Here is a 20,250-nt window from a genome sequence, read left to right as displayed (position 1 = left end):
GCAGTGTCATGATTCTCATCACTTGAACAATAATTGGTGTTTACTCATGTAAATATATGTCTAATGAACACAGAAAATAATATAAAATAACTTGTCTTGCTTTTGGTGGATGCGAAATCAGTACCATATAGAGCATAGTGCAATAGACTTTTTTCGGAAGGCAATTACTTATTTTTAATATTTTTATCTTGAAGTAAAATAAGACACTCAAACGTTTCAATGATGGTAATGGTGTTAAGTAGGTAACTATTGTAAATGAAGAAAAATTCGTATGCTACTGTTTTTGATACAGAGAAAATGCTATTCGCAAGCGATGTAGTATCTTTAATCAAAATAAACAGAAACCGTTAGGTCCCCATTTAGTTTTAACTTTCCTCTACAACGCTGTGTCCACTATATATAAGCAATAACATTGAATGTGCTGTTAATTTTTATTATTACTGAAAGCAATTTTCAATCAATAAATTAATACATAAATGTGCAAAGCATGGCATATATTGAACATCATGTTAGTTTTCACATGAACAGAGATGACATAATGGAACATAATCATATTACCAGTGATTGTGTAAACCAATAGAACTGTTTAAATATGATTTTACTACTCCAATACTACAGTTTTAATATATATTCTATCAAGGTTGGCGCCTTCAATAAAACTAACATGAACCTTTAAATGTATCCCTTTTATCTTCATATTTCTTTTTTCCCATAAATATAACCCTTATATACACTTTATCATATACTTATATATTCATACTATTTAAACTTTAGCATAAACTATTTAATATATTTATACCTTATAAAAATCCATATAAACAACATATATACAAACATATGTATTACCAACAATGAAAAGATGTGTTTCTTATACTATCAATAAACAGGATAAATATATTCTACTCAGAAATTATAAGATGAGACTGTATACAAATTTAATGGTATTAAAAGGTTAAGCAAAAATTAAATACAAAAGAAACAATAAATATATAACTCTAAGCCAATGGTCAACTAATATATCCCACTAACCCTTTTTTGAGGCCACGACAACCAAATGTTTCCCATTATGTGTATATTGTAACCGTTCTTATAGCATGTGATGTGTCCAATTATAGACATCCATAAGTAAGAAAAATGACCAAACACTATAAACGTTTGACCAAATTTCATTGATACTACATTTTCAGGAGAGCTGACCGGCAAATGATGTTCTAAGGACATGTAGACAAACGAACAGACAGATAGACAAGTTAATTCCAGTACACAATAGGTTGTTGGGTTGTATTGTAATGCATTCTTTTACGTTTCAAGATATTCTCAACGACATTGTGCTCGAGTTCAACCAAAATCTGTCATAGTTAAGATTATTATTGCTACATGTACAGTAATTATTAAACGAGAAGGTAACACGCAGTCAAGACGTAGTAGAATGTGGTTCTGGAAATTTTCGTGTCCGTTTTTCATTACTGGTTTTTGTTTGGTTTGGAACCATGTGACATGACACAAGGTACTTCATTACAGTCGCAACACCTGCATGAATAATGAACAAATAATGTATAATAAGTACATGCATTAATGAGAGAACAACTTTCGCGTACAATAAACAAAATCAAAACATGCTTCCGATTAAATTACTTTAATAGTAACACTACGGGAATCACAATAACAAAATAAAGAACACAAAGCCATTACTAATCAGATAATACACCCTCAGATTATACCTACACTGACAATATTTAAAACAACCTGAAGGCGCAAATACAAAATAAAATACATTTAAGTATACAACGTCAAAACTATAATAATGAGTTGTTTTCTCTGCTAGCAATAACATTATAACCAATGGCTCAGACAGCTGTAACAACCAAACACACATTCTAAATAGAAGGTTTAAATCTCCGATACGCACACAACACTACAACACACACTATATAGCTAGCTGCAATATTGTTAAAATTATTTTCGACAGAAACGATGTCGTCTTTAGAGCTACTATTGGTGCCTATTTATGCGAACCATTATGAAAACGTTGGTATGCATTTTATCGTACTTGTTTTTTATATCGCTTACCTACTAGAAAATAAAACCGAACCGTATCAAATATAAAATTCTTAGCAAGACCTTATCTTTTTCACTTATACATAATGAAGGTCTTTCTGAAGGAAATGTACATGTACATGTATACGGCAAGTCAACATATTGTGAACTTGATGTCATGTGACTGGTATCGTAGATATTAGGAATTGTAGTTATGTTGTTTGTTTTTGGACAAAAAATAATATATAAATATATAAATATATACATATGGTAATAAAATAATTGAAAACCTACAGAAAAGTATAAAAAATGTGCCCAAGTAATATCCTGAGGCATTGCTCCACTAGGACACATAGGTACCATTTCGAACCGGGCCGAAAGGTAGAGTAGGCCGGGTACATATATTCTTTCTAAACACACATACCCACCTACACACATTCCATTAAAGTAATAGAGAAAACAGAATCGCACAAGGTACATTAACATTGGCTACCCATCAACAACAATAGCCAATGTTCTCCGAAAAGGTTTATTTGGTAAGGCCAACTTTTTTGTCATATTTGTTTTTACATTTGCAAGTAAACTAGTGCATTGAATTTCTTCAGCGTTTTTGTACTTGTGTACGAAGGTTTTTTCTGTATTATTACTTAATGTTTTTAGCTATACTTACTTTATCGTTAGACTCCTACGAATGATCGGTTTCCGGCCACGCAAACCTCACGGAGAACGGACCTGATCCTGAGCTACCAGATGGACCCATGTTGGTAGACTCCCTGAATATTTTGCTGTTGAAAAAAAAAAGTTTTCATAAATAATCGTACATCAGCCAGAAGTGCTAAACTATTTATTAAAGCCAAAACGTTTTCTTTTAAAGGACACAAAAAAAAAACATTGATCTGTATAATGTTATATTCAAATAAGATTCTAATATCATCTTATAAATGTTTTAAAACCTTCGCGAAAGTAATTGATTTGTGTCAAGATTCAATTGCTTCAAAGGACAGAAACAGTATTTTTCTTTTAATTTTTAAAGCTTACAAAGAATTGATTTCATATTTTTCATATTTCAAATAGTCGATATTTTTGAATTTTGAGATATTTTCTAATCATTTCAGTATTTACAATGATTTGTATAATACAATGTATCTAATCTTTAAAGATGCTCCACCGCCGACAGAGCATAAATGATATTCATCATTAGAACAGTAATTGGTGTTTAATCGTGTATATTTATGTCTAATTAACAGAAAAAATAATTTAAAATAATCTATTTCGCCTTTGGTGCATGCGCAATCAGTACTTCATTCCATATAGGATATAGTGACACGGAATTTTTTCGGGATGCAATTAATTATTTTTCATATTTTTAACTTGAAGTAAAAATTAGAAGTTTAAACTTTTCAATGGTGGTAATGGTGTAAAGTAAGTATCTTTTGTAACTGAAGAAAAATACTAAATCGTCTGCTCCTGTTTTTGATAGTGAAAAAAAATCATTTGTCAGCGGTGGAGCATCTTTAATTGTTTTCATATTTGCTGACATTGGATAATTAAACAATTAAAAATGATAATATTTTGTAAAGCTTTAAACCTCTTGAATAAATAGTTTTTTTCCCTTTTCTTTGTTTTCCATTCTAGAAATATCCATACAGGCATTATTGGATGCTGACGAAATGAACGAAAATGTTTAATTTTGTTGGCGAATAAAGTGATCTTGCCAATATTGAATATGGTTTGATTATCCTTAAGTCCTAATAACAGTTAGAGTCATTTAAGTTATTAAGTTCATTATGTACCAGTACCAAACTTTTATGCCAGAAGCAGCTGGTAAGTGTGGGTAGAAATGCAATTTAAAAAAAATATCTTGTCAACACTACAGTCTTTGATAGAAAATAAAATTAACAATTTATTTGTCGATTTAATCACATATGCACTTCCATTTGATTAGAAATGATTAAAAAGTGTGAATGTCTGGTTTTGTAGCCCAGTCTAGAAATGCTATATTATATCTGCAATTATAACACTTAAGAATAAATATCATTTCAATACAGCAATACACTTAATATTTCATTTGTTTAACGACTGAATATGTGTCCTGACGTCTTTATACATTTTCACAATGCATAAAATGAATGGATTTGATACACATTGAGAATAACATTATACCTTATCCTCTTTGGGTCCCCTTAAGAACCTTGGATTCATTCGGCTACATTTGTATTGGGGACGGACATCATCGTCTATACCAATGGAAAATATCTGTTCTTTAGTGTACGAGAATACAGGCTGAAAGATAAAAAGAACTAAATCATGGAAACGATATTATCAAATGGCCGGCTGTCAGATTTGTTGTTATCAAGATCGATTACATGAGATACATATATAGACATCTTAGGCAAATGGAAAACCTAATTATATGGAAATATTTGTTCAGTACTTTCCAGAAAAAGTCGCCAAAACAGGCAGATAACAACAAAAGTGAAAATAATCGTTCTACCTTTTTGTTTTCTAATGTTTGAATTGTTGCCGCTCCCTCAAAGTGATCAAAAGCCAAACTGAAAGACAGTGCCATATATCAGATACATGTAATGACAATTGTACAACAATCATAACTAAATACCATATCTAAAAACTATTTTCTTGTATAAAGACAAACGCGTCCTTTAAGTATAGTACGTCATCAATTTGGCTGTGACCGATCCCAATCGACACTGACTAGACCTACAAGAACGCGATCGCTAATTATTGTATTTTCTTGTGAAGGGTCAGTCTGAGACCTGGTAACAGACTGTCGAGGTCATTACAACTGGGGGAAATACGACATATTTTGCGATACTTCATTTCCTTTTCAACGATTTCAACATAAATATAATATGTAATATATTAGTATTTCACAAAAGCTTTTGATAATAATGATGTGATCTAGACTGATCTGTTCATAGTATTGATTGATGAGGTAGCTGAATACTCAAAACGGGAAGAAACGAAGGTAAATATATAATAATAGTATACACAAAACTAGCCAATATTTCCCCTTTAGCCCAATATTTCCCCTTTATATTAAGTATATTCAGTTGACCACATTTCAACAACGATCCGAAGACAAATGAGATATTGGCAATCTTACTAAACTTGTGTAAAATGGCTTGGTTTCCATAGAAACCAATGCTCCAATGTCATCGAAATTGGCCCAATAGTTTATGAGGAGTTGTCCGGACAAGATTTGAGGACGACAGACAGACAGACATACAGACAGGATGATTACAGTAAATTCGATTATTACATGACGTTAACAATCTGTAACATGACACTGAAAACAAACTTTAGTTCTAGTCAAAGTTTAAAATATCGGTCAGTCAAAAGATCGTTATTCCACTTGAGGAATATCAATATATTTATACAACTAGCACTTTTATAAAATTGCCCGAGAGTGGAATAACACGACGTATTGTGTTATGTTTGCCATTATATGTAAAAACAGGGTTGTTAGTAGTAGATATCCGAAAGTAATGAAAGTTGTAATGTGATAAAAACAGTATAAATCGAACTCAGCTGGTTGTGATAAGAACTAAATGTATGAAAACGAAAAAAACCGACTGCAAATAAAGTTCGATGATCGTCTCGTCTGCTTTCATACAACTTTAGAGGGGGCCGTGGACAATACGTGAATTTCCATGTCGTAGATACAATGTAAGGAAGTTGCATTGCACCAAATGTCTTGCGTGATAATGTTGATCTTTTAAGTCTTTTCAAGTATTACCGAATTTACAGAAAAATATGTTTTGGTCATCTAAAAATAGAATGGATGATATATAAATATAAAGCGAAACACCGAGTCGGATCCTCTTTTGATGGTGGCAAAAATTCCCCGATACATCTTTGCTAAATATGATAATCTGCTACTTACTTTGTTTGTGATCCGAAGGTGTCAACACCAACTTTTGTTTTGCAAATTCCTTTGAGACATTTCTTTCTCCCAAAACTCCAGGAACCGACCGCCAGAGATATGAAGGCCATGGAGCACAGGATTGCGATAGGGAGCACCTTTCCATAGTTAATTGTACATTCCATGGCTCCTATTTTGTCAGTACAATGGTACATCCAGGAGCAGCCGATGGTTTCACACTCGTTGATCTCCTCCTGACACCACTCACCTTCATATCCCCTGTCACAAACACAGCGGTATGGTTCGAATGTCTCTGATCTAATGGTACTGTTCAATGGAGGTCCGTCTATATGTTTAGGTTCACATGTCCCATACACGCACGGACTAATCAAGAAGTATGCGACAGAAACGTGTTCATGTGAAAAGGCACCTTTACGATCGCGAACTCGGAAATGAACAAGCAATTTTCCTGTTAGGTTGGTGTGAGTTGTAACAGTGACTCTGGAATGAAGTGACGTCTTTATGTATTCCGCATCAAGCATTTCAATTTCTACAAGACTCCCGGGTGATTCCTGAAAGATCACAGCCGTTTCGTTAGTTGGCTGACCGTCGCATTTTGTTGTTTCGAAAATCATAAATGAGTCATTGGCATCAAAGTCGAAGATAGCCAAGATTCCGAGGTCGTAGTGGGTCAGGTTACTCTCAAACAAAACTGTACTGTTGTGAGTTTGACGTGAGTCGCTAACAGATCCATCCTGGTGTACAAATAACAAAATCGGCGGGTCATTTACATTGGCCACCTCAATGTCTAAAAGGCCAGTCGTTTCCAGTATCTGTGTGAGAGACGTATTCTCCCTCAGTATCACACTCACCCGAAACACATCAGCGTAGTGTAGCGATGGGGCGAAACTTAGCTTTCCGTCTGTTGTTATGTTGACAGAGTCGTTTTGATGTTGTGGGGAAAGTTCAAACATCACGCTGTCAGATTCGGCATCAGACCAGAGCAGTTGTACAGTATTTAATACTGTGTCCTCGTCTATCCTAAGTACAGAAGTCTCCAGAACAGGGGCGGTATTGAAATATGTTTCATTGATCACAAACGCTCCGAATTGGAAGGGAGTGTTGACTGTGTTACTCGTGCTTCGTTTCTTACGTTGGTTGGTTTCAGACAGGAGGTTTCCACACACCTAGAACATATCAAAGGAATTCGACATACTATACCATCATAAATGGACCTGGTGTAAAGTAGTACTTGCATGTCAAACATTTAGATTTGGCAAAAATGCCTAAAAAAGTGAACTGGTGCTCAAAATTAAGTGGTAGTGGTAGCATATATTATTATGCTGAGAATGGGAAAAATTAGTCTTATTGAATTATTGAATTTCATATGGTATATTCATTTCTGTTGGTTAGATCTTTGAGGTGACGTTTTCGTTGACCGAAGGAATTGTACGTAAAGTATCATGCATGCAGAACGCTTTTGCGGGAAATTTTTAAAAGCGATATCTCGTGTGTATAGTCAAAATGGCAAAATTCCCATAAAAACCCAATATTTTGTCAATTGTTTGAGTGACAATGGCTCAAAAACGAGTACATGGACATACGCTTTTTCTTTCAATTTTTCTATGAAATCATATTTCCAAAAATCTATATAAGAAAAAAAGTTTAATACAAGAAAACTTTGACTACTCAAAGGTGTACGTAAGTATTTGTTTTCTATGTATTTGGTCGGGTGTCAGCAATGTGCTTATGAAATTTAACATTATCTTGGTGCTGATAAAACTTTGACCATCATAGTCATTTCTTTTAATCATATAGGTTATTGAGCTTTGGTCCAAGGCATTCTCGCGTAATCAAACATCAAGATTTCATTTAAAGTTTTACAATTTAGAGTTTTAGATTCAATCAAAGTTTATGTTTCGTAGATTTAATAGTGTTTTTACACCATCTTTTTAATAACCAAAACAAAGCTCGAGAAACGTCGTTCTAAAGCTTAAATATATTTGACAAACCATTAATCGCCAATAATATTGGTTTAAAATTTGCAACTCATGAAAAATAATTGATGACTATCGTTTAAAACATTCCGATACAAACAATTCTTTGTGTAAACTACAACTTATAGATAATATCTCGGACTGTACTTTAGGAACCTAATCTACATTATCCCATACCTTGAATATGATATAACCTTCACTTGATAATATGTAGGATTCAGAAGTACAAGTCTGATCTACCACATCCCAATGGCCAGTCCCTGAAAGAGTAATTCAAAAGTCACATTAATATAAAGCATTATAATTAATGTATATCCCAATATCTTTTTGAATACATGAATCCTTGTTTGGATTTATGGCCCTCTCTCTTTTAATTTTACATTTTGTTTTACAATTTAATTATCTTAGTTTGGGGTCAAAATTAAAAAAATTTCCAAGCTTATTGAAAGATATGAACTGAAAGATTTATGGCGTGAACGAAATCCCGAAAGTAGAGAATTTACATTTAAAAGGGGGAAATCAAGATCTAGAATAGATTATATTTTGGTAGGTAATGAATTGTTTAATGATATGGTTAATGCAAAAATAATTCCGAGCATATACAGTGATCACAATATGGTGACTGCGGAATTGAAAATAGACAAGGTAAAAATTGGTCCTGGCGTATGGAAAATGAATGCATCAGTTATAGAATCAGAATTTTTTAAAGATTTTTTCGAAACCTTTTGGTCATACTGGAAAACACAAAAGGTGCACTATGGGAAACTTACAGAATGGTGGGAAATGACAAAAATTAAAATAAAAGAACTAACCATACACGTTTCGAAGATAATAAATAAGAGAGAAGAGGTAATAAGGAAAAAAGAACAGGAGTTTGAAGAAATGATTAAAATAGGAGAATATCAAAATAATCAAATCGATTTACTAACTAGAGAGATTAAGACTCATTATAAACACAAAGATTAATGGTTATAAGATAAGGTCTAGAATGGAAAATTATGAAGATAATGAAACGTCTTCTAAGTATTTATTTAATTTGGAGAAAACTAAGGCAAAAGAAAAGTTGTGGCACAGAATTAAAACAGACGACGGTAATTATAAAGAAGGAATATCTGCTATTTTAGATGAGCAAACAAAATTTTATAAAAAGTTATTTTCTTCTGAGGGTTGGGATAGAGATGCAGCAAACTCTCTTCTAGAAAATGTCAATGCTAAAATAACTGATGAACAGAGGGGCGAATTAGAAAGAGATATAACCGAAAATGAAATACATAACAGCATTTGTCAAATGAAAAAGAACAAATCTCCAGGCGAAGACGGTATTATATCCGAATTCTATCAACAATACTGGTACCTTATAAAAGGGGAATTCTTCGAAGTTTTAACAGAAATATTTGCTTCAAATACATTATCTGAATCTCAGTCTAAAGGTATGCTTACTTTATTATATAAAAAAGGAGAAAGAGAACTTATTATTATTAAGTTGGAGACCGCTAACTTTACTTAACGTTGATTATAAAATTATTGCAAAGGTTCTGGCTAATAGAATAAAAACCGTATCTAAAACATATCATCCATTCGGATCAAAAAGGTTTCGTTCCTGGTCGAAATATTTCAGATGCTAATAGACTTATTCAAGACGTTTTTGAATATATACGGATTAAGAACAATCAGAGGGAGCGATAATTTTCCTAGATCAATCTAAAGCTTTCGATAGAGTAGAATGGTCATGGGTTAACAGATGCTTAGAACATTTTAATTTTGGTGCAAAATATCTAAACTGGATAACAATGCTTTTAAAAAGATTCAAAAACATGCATTAAAACAAATGGGTATGTAAGTAAATATTTCCCGATATCGAGATCAGCAAGGCAAGGTTGTCCAATCGCTCCGATTTTATACATCCTACAAGCTGAGCCATTAACTTGCTCTATAAGGCGAAACGAAAATATAAAAGGTATTGAACTTCCGAATGAAAAAGAAACTACTATTAACATGTTTGCAGACGACACACAATTCTTCGTAAGGGACGAACATTCGATCGTAGAAATATTCAATATTTTAGATATATTCAAATCAGCTTCTGGTTCAAATATTAACTTAGATAAAACAACAGGTATATATTTAGGCAGATGGAAGCATAAAGATCCAATATATACAAATATATCCTGGTCGAAAACTTGTGTGAAAACATTAGGAGTCCATCATGGATACGTCATCGATGACAATTCCATATGGAAAGAAAAAATTCAAAAAATTAAATCATGCTTGCAGGTTTGGAAAAGTAGAAATTTAACACTATATGGTAAGAGTTTGGTTATTAAGTCTTTAGTAATATCACTTATAGGTTATGAAATTGAAGCACGTGGTATCTCAGAACGTTATATAAAAGAAATCGATTCATTGATATGGGAATTTGTCTGGAATGGAAAAAGGGATTTAGTCAACAGGAATATGTCATCAAAAAGGTTCAAAGACGGGGAAATGGAAATTGTTAATATCAGAGAATTCATTTTCAGAAGGCAAATAAAAACAATGTATAAAATTATGCAAAGTGATATTGAGACATGGAATGCAATAGGTAAATACTGGTTAAGCTATATGGATGAAAAATTTAGAGTAACCTATTTTCTATGTAAATTATCAGACATACGCACTATTGACACATCAAAAATTCCACTTTTCTACAGAAATCTTCTTGAAGCATGTGCAAATTTCCAAAAATCTAGCCACTCAACTCTCAACAAAAACAAAATACTAGAACAGCCAATTTTTGGAAATTATTTCATCCAATATAATAAAACAGCCATATATTTTCCTTCTGTTCTCAAAAGCAATATTTTTACAATACAAGATTTATGGGATGAACGCAGAAATTTTTTTTAAAGAGAGTACGAAATATATAACATGTAAACTGACAAAAGAAATTGTATCACTGAACTAACAAAGTTTAAGATCGCTTTTCCGTCAAAACGGTTTGAATGTTCTAAAAGGAATTGATGCTGGGGCGACAGATTTTGTTTATCCTAATATAGACGCCAATCTTAATATTATAGGGAAAGATAACAAACCGATAGGATACAAAAGTCTGAAACCAAAAATGATAACGAGTAGAAGAAATCCTGATGCAGATCCTATCTGCAAATTAAAATGGGAAATCGAATTTCAAAAAACTGTTCAATTGGGAATTAATATGGAAAAATATACAAAATACCGTTACAACAAATCAAGTAAAAGAATTTCAAAGGAAGTGTATACACAACATTATATATACAGAATCAAAAATAAGTAAATTTGGTAATTCGAATGGCAAGTGTCATTTTTGCAAAACGCAAACTGAAGATATTGTACATTTATTTTTTGAATGTGGTATTGTCAGAAATATTCTGAACATTTGTTCTGTACATATATTTAAATCCATTCCGGGATTTAATGAAGATATGCTGACATCAGATGTTGTGATTTTTGGATTTCAAACTAAAGATAATCTGTCAGTTCTTCTCAATACCGCATTATTGTCCTTCAAATTGTCCATTTGGAAATGTAGAAATGAAATTAAGTATAAACAAAATAGAAATTGCTGTTGATCATATATTTAGGAAAGTCCAATACCTATTTCTCTAAATAATTTAGAAATGTTTATAAAATCAAAGAAAAAAGAAAATTATATCAATAAATTATGTTCAGAATATTTTAGATAAATTTAGGAATTAGCTACAGAATGCGAGGATGAATTAAGAATGAAAGAAAAGTAATAAATGAGTATGAAAGATTCACAAAATGAATGTATCAATGAATAATATAAAGAAAGAGAAAGAGTAAGTGAATGATTGGAAGGTTAGAGAGAATATAGGGAAATGAATGTTGAATGAAAGCCCTCTTGCAAGAGGACAATTATGTACGGATGCTGAATCCAGGGTCCCAACCCTGGCAGTCATCTACGTTTATCTGGGGAATAAAGTAATTGTTTTTTAGAAAAAAAAAAGACAAAACTAAAAAAGTTTCCTAAAACAATAATAACGTAAGAAAATTTATATCGATGGCCTAAATGAGGTTACACCATATAGAGATCGCAGAACCAAATGATTTTCCATTGGCGATAATGTTAAACGTTTGCCACTGTCCAGATTAAATGAAGTTTTCAAGTTCGGTCATTCATGGATAATTTTGATGAAGGTCATCTCACACAACTGTGAATAAAAATTGGTAACGAAGTACCATTCTGCTAAACTTTTATGTGGGGGGTTCCATCTTTCGTTGAATTCCACACTACATTTGACCAAAATTTCGAACAAAAATCCATATTTTGATTATCAACCCTGTCCGAAACAGACTTAAAAATAATTCCAAAAATGTCTTTACATATTTAACAACATCATATATATTGCCCTACCCACACATTAAACATTTGAAACTGATGGGCCATTAATACCCGATCAACAGGCTCCGAAACATTAACCTCTCTATGAAATCTTGTGCCCCCCCATAAGGGGATTTCAAGATTTGAGCTTTAACCAATGCAAAGTTTCCTATGTAATCTATGTGAACAGTGAAAACTCATTTCACTGCTTTGTCGTCTGGCACTATGATAGCTACTTCACACACGGCAATTAGGGCAATGGCGGCAAAACATAAGTCAACCCATCATTAGGAAAAGTAACATTTGATTTATTTTAATTAAATTGTTCATAAATTGATGATAAATGTAGTATTTACGGTTTGCACCTCTACAAAACTATTCATCTAGTGTTAGTTTCTCATTCTGAATTTTAAATCTTTTCGGAAAGGTAAATTCCCTTACTGATTTAAAGTGCAATATTCAAATGCCTCAGTTACCATAATATTATGGATAGCATATACGTGTATGTAAGGTGATTTAGTTATTACTCGTCATGACGTAAAACAGTAGTTGCCAAAATGCTTGTACTTTACCATCTTCGTTTGTTATCCAGACTGTCAATACTGGGACGGTTACCAGGCTTTATATAGTGGAATTAAAGGCGAATCTAACCTCCATGAGGTAAAACTCATAGGACGGCGTCGGGAATATAAAAAATGTCTGGCCGAGGAACAACAGCATTCTGTAATAAATGACTGTATTAGGTTTATGATGCTACTATATTCTAATTTCGGCTATTCCGGGCCTAATTTTAAATAATAAAATCATGTAAACTGTTTATCCACATATATAAGGTGTAATCATCATAAAGACTATATTTAAGAAGGTATACTAAAAACGTTTAAATATGTATTCCCGTGTCGTTTATGGTAAGTGAATAATATAAGCCATGTCCATCATTATCATCAAGTATCAATTGATCGATTTCGAAGATACCAAAACGACGTATGTACAATACGATTTATCGTCATTGAGTCACACTTTCCGGTGATTACGTCATCATGTTTATTCATTAGTTTACAATTCTGATTGTTTTCGTCAAAATTATATCATAGAATAAATAAACCTCATGACTAACATTTGCCTATGTATACACTATACATTTCAAATTTGATTATATACATTGATTGCGTCGTTGGAGTTCGAATCTGCTAGTTAACACATGATCATCACGCCAGTATAATATCAATTAGAAAAAAGTGTCAACCTCAACATGATTTATTTGTTTATTATTTTATGGGTTGTTTCTTGATAGAGGAAGTAAAGTAATGTTATCGTTTTATACAATCAATAGAGCTTTGTGTTTACTTTCTTGTTCTAGTTGATCGTTTGACAATGGGCAAATATTAGGTAGACCGGATGGCGGCCGAATCTTAATAACGCAGGACGTTGTGAAACGACTTTAGTCATCCCGCTGTTCCTAGTAATCACGTTTTCTCCGAGGTATATGGGTGGTCATTTATTCGTAAAAAAAATTTCAATAAAGGTGCATTTGATTTTTATTTCATTAATGTAAATATTGGATCGAATGTATTTTACTAATTTTCATTAGCGACTATGAATAGCAGAAGCTATATACAGATTCTCGTGGAGCGCGTTAGGAACATTATGAAGAGGGATAAAGTACATGCAATCCCTATGTGGTTTGCATACCGTCACCATTACACCAAAAGAGGAGACTAAACGACTTTAGATCGTACTTTACCCAACATCGTTTTGATGTCTCACAAACCACCGTTTACAGTTGCAGCGGCTTAAGATCTAAATATGATGTCTAAAAAGCACTTTTTGACGAAACTGTTAGTTAGTATCCGCGATGTCATTGCTTTGTGTTGATGTTGGTGGTCTGTGATGAAAGAAACAAACGCGAGGATGCTCGGCAGACCCGTAGTTTTCACGTCAAGTCAGATTCAGATAAGCTTCCAACAATGGCCTCTCCGTAGAACCCTAGATAAAAAAATAAATTGTATTGAATTTCTTATCTATAAAGGATCTTAAATAATATTTTATAAAACAAATCTAAGAACGGTTTTTGTTTTATTTTTCTTTCGTGTTTTGGCATACACTTAAATTATTACATGTACAAAGCTATAACAACCTACGTTTTGCTGAAGATCAGGCGGATTTAGTGATAAAAGCTGTTATTATTTATGACAATTATATAGTGTATAATCGCTACTTTTAATGTGTAGAAATAGTCTGATAATATAAGTAAACATGATAATTTCACTTTAAACTAATTAACAACAACCATACTATACGGAGGATGGTGACAAGATCAAATGTCATGTTAGGTTAACAATAAGCACAGAAACAGCTTACAGCTGAGGTTGATACCATTTAATTAGCTGACAGAATGATCACATTACGATAGGAAGGTCTCGATAGGCGGAACAGATCATATGGGAGTTGACAATGATTTAGATGAATTATTGATGGAGGTGTATTCTTGAATGCACCTGACTTTTAATGAGATGCACAAGGGGCATGGAAAATAGGATATGTTAGATTTAAGCATATAGAACATTTAAGAAAAACAGAAGGGAAACAAGAGGTAACTCCGAGATTTAGGGGACAGGGGACAACCCCTGTCAATGTGAATGTCAATGTCAATATAATGTGAATTACTAAATAAACGATACACTATATTTCTAATGTGCAAGCATTGCCGTTTAGTTTAAACTGAAGAATTGAAATTACATTATGTAGTATCATATACCAAAACATTGTCCTTGTCATTACAACCGGAACAATAAAGTAATAAATCTCAAATGAATCATAAAACATATGTATTCACAAAGGTCATCGTTTACATTGGTTATGATAATTCAATAATAAGCGTATATACCTGTTGCGTTGATTATCAGAGTTGATAATACCCCATTGTTATCGGGTGATACTGATGTCATTGTGTTATGGACAGCATGCACTACCATTTGTGATGGGGTTGAGGATTTCATCCTTGTGTCGTTATTTCCTAATAGATGACAAATATTGGGGTTTAAGTAAGTATCAATTTAACTGACGATGGTCATAAGTTGATATATGTTGAAGATCTTATCACGCTTCAACGAATAAACAGATCTGTGCTAAGCGATACCATTGTAATAAAGACACAGGAAAACATGGTCATTGCCAGTCCACAATGCTGTAGACATTGCTACAAACCATATTAACATTTTTGCATTTTTTTCAAATTATTGTTCATTGCAACCTTGAAGTAAATTTTTTAAGTAAATATTGCATTTGGTCGTAATATAAAAGATGTTTGTCTTACTTTCAACACACAGCGGTCCTATGTATGTGGTGCTGGTTAGGTGTGACGGCCCACGAGCCAGTAGGGCTATATACATGCATCGTCCTGGTTCCATCAGAAACATGGGTACATCGTCACTACTGTTCTGGTTTACTGTCGAGGGGTCAGCGAGGTCAGAGAGATTCCATGGAGCTAAGTCGCCATCTATCCAGACTTGATTGTTAATGATGTAAAAACTGGAGGATTTATTAACACCGATGATGGACAGGGGCATAATATCATCTTTTCCTGGTTCTGTACCAACTTTCAACTCTGGAACAATAATGAAAAATAAAAAAAACCCATTGATACAGTTAAATATTTTATTAAAAAATAGTTTAGTTTATACTTCATTGTTTTATTTTCATGATATGACCATGCAATGATTCAATTTTATTATAAAAAAAAACTCAAAGAAAATTATTTACCATATGATTCCACGTCACCACCCTCATCGCTCCAGGATATTCCTAATCTGTCATTATGTGCTATGAATTCTACGGAGCTCGTGTTGTCCGTTACAACAGTGAAGAACGATGTCACATGGAGATGATCTATAGCCGGCGGAGACAGAAGGGTTGTTACATCACAGAAATAGGGAGGATGAAAGACCAGCTTGTATTATATATGGTCAGGTTTAATCTGTATTGTTTTCTGTCTTCGAAGTATGTTCCATTCCTTAGCTCAATATCTATATGATGTCTTAAGGCCAATGTTTTCCTCTGGATAAACATATCGACCGTCATCAAGAGAGATTACACTAATGACCGCGTCATTGAGCTCACTGATTTCCTCAGCACAAGACCAATAAGCCCCTAATTGTTTATTGCTGCCAATAAAGCTAGTCTCCTCCGTACTGCTGTAAGTTGGATCCACACATTTCAATTCTTCACACACGGGAGGCGTGCTATCGATAAAGATACCGTTTGAGTACGAAAATATGTCATTCTTAGCGAAGTTTGTTATTTTAGCGACGGCGTAATAGATCGTGTCGTTTGTTACTGAAACAGTTTCCTCATTCTTCTCAATAACAGCTTCTTGAAGGTTCAAGTTCGATATTCGGAATGTCAGCAGTTCAAAGTTAGAGCTGAAAGAGCAATTTTGATCACATCCAATGAAACACTGAGAAGTACATTCCCGACAAAACGTCCAACGTATGCACGTTCTGAAAAGGTGAGATATTGTCGACCTGGTCAAGTCCATCAGATATTCCGACTTGTATACTTTCGATATTACTTTCTCCATCGAAGAATCCCGGCCATGCTGACATAATGAATCAACCTCTGTCGGTATGGACACTTCTGTTATTGTCACCAAGGCAATAAAGGGGGTCATGCCATATCAATGGATATATAAACCCATTGTTAGTAGACGTATGGAAAAATAGTTTCGCCGTTTGAGGTTAAAGTGGATTCCACTTAAAACAGCTTTCTGGGTACCATTGATTAGAAGATCTAGATACCATGTCCCCGATTCACTACTCAATAATCGGATGGATATTAAATTCATTTGGTTTGTAGGGTCATTTTCCAGTTGAAACCATTCATTATTTCGTCCATACTCATCCACACACCAAAATAATCCATCCCAAACTCGACTATTGGCTTGACGTTCTCCGAGGATACTAACACCACAGCCACTGACATCGACGTCCTCTGGGTTACCTACCATCTCAGCAGTCTCCACGTCTTTTACTGTTTCGTTTTGTGATGATGGTGTTGCCTCAGACGTATTGCTTACTTGAGAGTCGTAATCAAACGTTACAGAAGAAAAATCGTCCGGCTCAGGGTGGCTCTAACTGGACAGATACTTGCCCGCTGTGATGTGCCGATAAAGAAAGAGGTTATTGTGTTCTCTCCTCTGGCAACACTCATTACAGCTGTGTATTCACCTTTGCGCAATCTTACATCGTCACTGGAAATGACCCCGGTGTCAATTGATGAAAGAGCAAGATTGTACCCTATGCTTAACCTGAATATTGTTCTTGTTATGAACACACACATTCATCGTCGCAGTCACCTTCGTCGTACCACTCGACACTATTTTCATCATTTGGAAGTTAATTCTATTTTAGACGGACATGTATGAGACTCCAATGAACGAGCAATGGCGATCATGATGTCTATTGAGGTTTTTGAGGACTGATAGGATGTTTCTTGAAGCCAATCATTTGCTATCTTTACTGAACCCTCTAGTGGTGCTGTAACATCTACTCGAAAATAAATTTCACTTGCAGAATTTAATAAACCAGCGTTATTCACTGCTTCTACACATAAAACATAATTCTGATCTGATATAAAGTTCATAGCCCGGAAGGTTACCATAGTTTCTGTTGAAACTGTTATGCCTCTTAAATGTTCTTTCTGTTCAGCTTCACTATTTCCGCTACATATATGTAACATATAAACCGCAACGGTGTAAGACGATATGGTACTTTCTGGATCCAATATGTTTTCCCATTCTACACTAACGGTATCGTAACTGTCAATGTAAGTGAAGGAAGTAATTTGTCTTCCATTGATCATTATGGTAGCGTCCGATGTTATCGGTGGTGTTGTGTCGACCATAACGCTTTCTCCTGTTACAATTTTATAGTCACCAGCATCATCAACGGCAACAACAACCGGTATATAGCGTTGTCCATGATGAAGTGTGAGGTTTTCGGCGAGGAAAAACGTATCAGTGTTCACATCTGTGAGAGGGTAAACATCACAGTTGTTTTCAATACGTACTAATTGTTCCAGAGTAATTGACTCATTTACAACGGGGACTGCAAAAGAAGAAATTCCAATATAAAACTTTCTCAATCCAATATCAGATTCAAATTCGGACCAGGAAAATGAAAGTCGATCTGTGTAGTGTTGGTAACTCGAGCTACTAACTTCTCCCCCGCGTATTCCCTCCCTATAGCCAACTTTTACTCCGTTGGAAAATGATTCCTCGTAACTTCCGGAAATGGCTATATGCCCTTACAGTTATGTAATACGTAACAGACTTTTCTGTCAAAATTAAGCGAATGAAATATTATGGACGTGTTAGCTCCTGTGTTGACGAAATAATGAACATTTACTCTCATTGAGGTATATCTCACATCGGTTCCTATGGCCGCTTCGTAATGGGAAATCCGCTGACTATAATCAGAAGACGTTGCATCGCCGAATCCATTCCAGTTTTCCAGATAATTGGTCATTAGCAAACTGATAATTAATGTCCTCAGCCATCCCATTCTCGTACAATACCAGGTGCCGGTGGCTGTATATCAACACGTGTGATACCATCAATGAGGATTTTTCATGTTGTTCTGTTTAAGACAAACAGTTATCTTAATGACGTTTGGTTATAAGTGATCCCATTAGTAAGAACAAGTTCATCGTTGTAGAACGTACCTGTTGTATCAGAAAGGAGTTGGTGATTTTTGTAATAATAGCGCCTGTTGCTATCCAAAATGGGACCATTCTACCTCTTGTACATCACAGTGACCAGAGTAATAACATTTCCCGTCCAGGACATTGAGATCTTTCTGTGCATCTCTGTCGCCGTCTGCTTGTCCGTCGTGTACCACAAGTCTGGCCGGCTGAAAGTTCACAGGTCAGTTCAATTAAAAGTATTAAAGAACAAACAATGGCTGTTCACAGGTCAGTTCAATTAAAAGTATTAAAGATCAAACAATGGCTGTTCACAGGTCAGTTCAATTAAAAGTATTAAAGAACAAACAATGGCTGTTCACAGGTCAGTTCAATTAAAAGTATTAAAGATCAAACAATGGCTGTTCACAGGTCAGTTCAATTAAAAGTATTAAAGAACAAACAATGTGTTCACAGGTCAGTTCAATTAAAAGTATTAAAGATCAAACAATGGCTGTTCACAGGTCAGTTCAATTAAAAGTATTAAAGAACAAACAATGGCTGTTCACAGGTCAGTTCAATTAAAAGTATTAAAGAACAAACAATGGCTGTTCACAGGTCAGTTCAATTAAAAGTATTAAAGAACAAACAATGGCTGTTCACAGGTCAGTTCAATTAAAAGTATTAAAGAACAAACAATGGCTGTTCACAGGTCAGTTCAATTAAAAGTATTAAAGAACAAACAATGGCTGTTCACAGGTCAGTTCAATTAAAAGTATTAAAGATCAAACAATGGCTGTTCACAGGTCAGTTCAATTAAAAGTATTAAAGATCAAACAATGGCTGTTCACAGGTCAGTTCAATTAAAAGTATTAAAGAACAAACAATGGCTGTTCACAGGTCAGTTCAATTAAAAGTATTAAAGATCAAACAATGGCTGTTCACAGGTCAGTTCAATTAAAAGTATTAAAGATCAAACAATGGCTGTTCACAGGTCAGTTCAATTAAAAGTATTAAAAGTATTAAGAAACAATGGCTGTTCACAGGTCAGTTCAATTAAAAGTATTAAAGATCAAACAATGGCTGTTCACAGGTCAGTTCAATTAAAAGTATTAAAGATCAAACAATGGCTGTTCAACAGGTCAGTCATTCAATTAAAAGTATTAAAGAACAAACAATGGCTGTTCACAGGTCAGTTCAATTAAAAGTATTAAAGAACAAACAATGGCTGTTCACAGGTCAGTTCAATTAAAAGTATTAAAGACAAACAATGGCTGTTCACAGGTCAGTTCAAT

General features: G+C 34.0%; 1 protein-coding gene and 1 long non-coding RNA gene across 2 annotated transcripts; both read right to left on the bottom strand.

Annotated features, from left to right (window-relative positions):
* Positions 1 to 417: 417 nt before the first annotated feature.
* LOC138319313 (uncharacterized) lies at positions 418 to 2,820 on the bottom strand. Its single transcript, XR_011207990.1, has 2 exons — positions 2,708 to 2,820; positions 418 to 1,530 (listed from the first exon to the last, which is right to left on the bottom strand). It is a non-coding gene; the product is annotated as an uncharacterized lncRNA (long non-coding RNA).
* Positions 2,821 to 4,179: 1,359 nt separating this feature from the next.
* Positions 4,180 to 12,883, bottom strand: LOC138319312 (uncharacterized). The gene is made up of 5 exons (XM_069262380.1): positions 12,850 to 12,883; positions 8,095 to 8,177; positions 5,942 to 7,107; positions 4,532 to 4,589; positions 4,180 to 4,320 (listed from the first exon to the last, which is right to left on the bottom strand). Exons 3-5 carry the CDS (start codon positions 6,892 to 6,894, stop codon positions 4,195 to 4,197), a joined length of 1,137 nt encoding a protein of 378 aa, XP_069118481.1. The 5' UTR covers positions 6,895 to 7,107; positions 8,095 to 8,177; positions 12,850 to 12,883; the 3' UTR covers positions 4,180 to 4,194.
* Positions 12,884 to 20,250: the final 7,367 nt, after the last annotated feature.

This window comes from Argopecten irradians, chromosome 3 (assembly GCF_041381155.1).
Source record: "Argopecten irradians isolate NY chromosome 3, Ai_NY, whole genome shotgun sequence".
In the NCBI taxonomy this organism is placed as follows: Eukaryota; Metazoa; Mollusca; class Bivalvia; order Pectinida; family Pectinidae; genus Argopecten; species Argopecten irradians.
Note: the sequence above shows the minus strand (reverse complement) of the source record. Positions and strands in the feature narration are given on the sequence as shown.

Excerpts from the sequence above, each read along its gene's own strand:
- LOC138319312 (XM_069262380.1), bottom strand. The coding sequence starts at position 6,894 with ATGTTTGAACTTTCCCCACAACATCAAAACGACTCTGTCAACATAACA. Across the intron at positions 4,590-5,941 it reads ACCTTCGGATCACAAACAAA|TTTGGCTTTTGATCACTTTG; the intron begins GTAAGTAGCAGA and ends ACTGTCTTTCAG. Across the intron at positions 4,321-4,531 it reads AAACATTAGAAAACAAAAAG|CCTGTATTCTCGTACACTAA; the intron begins GTAGAACGATTA and ends TTTATCTTTCAG.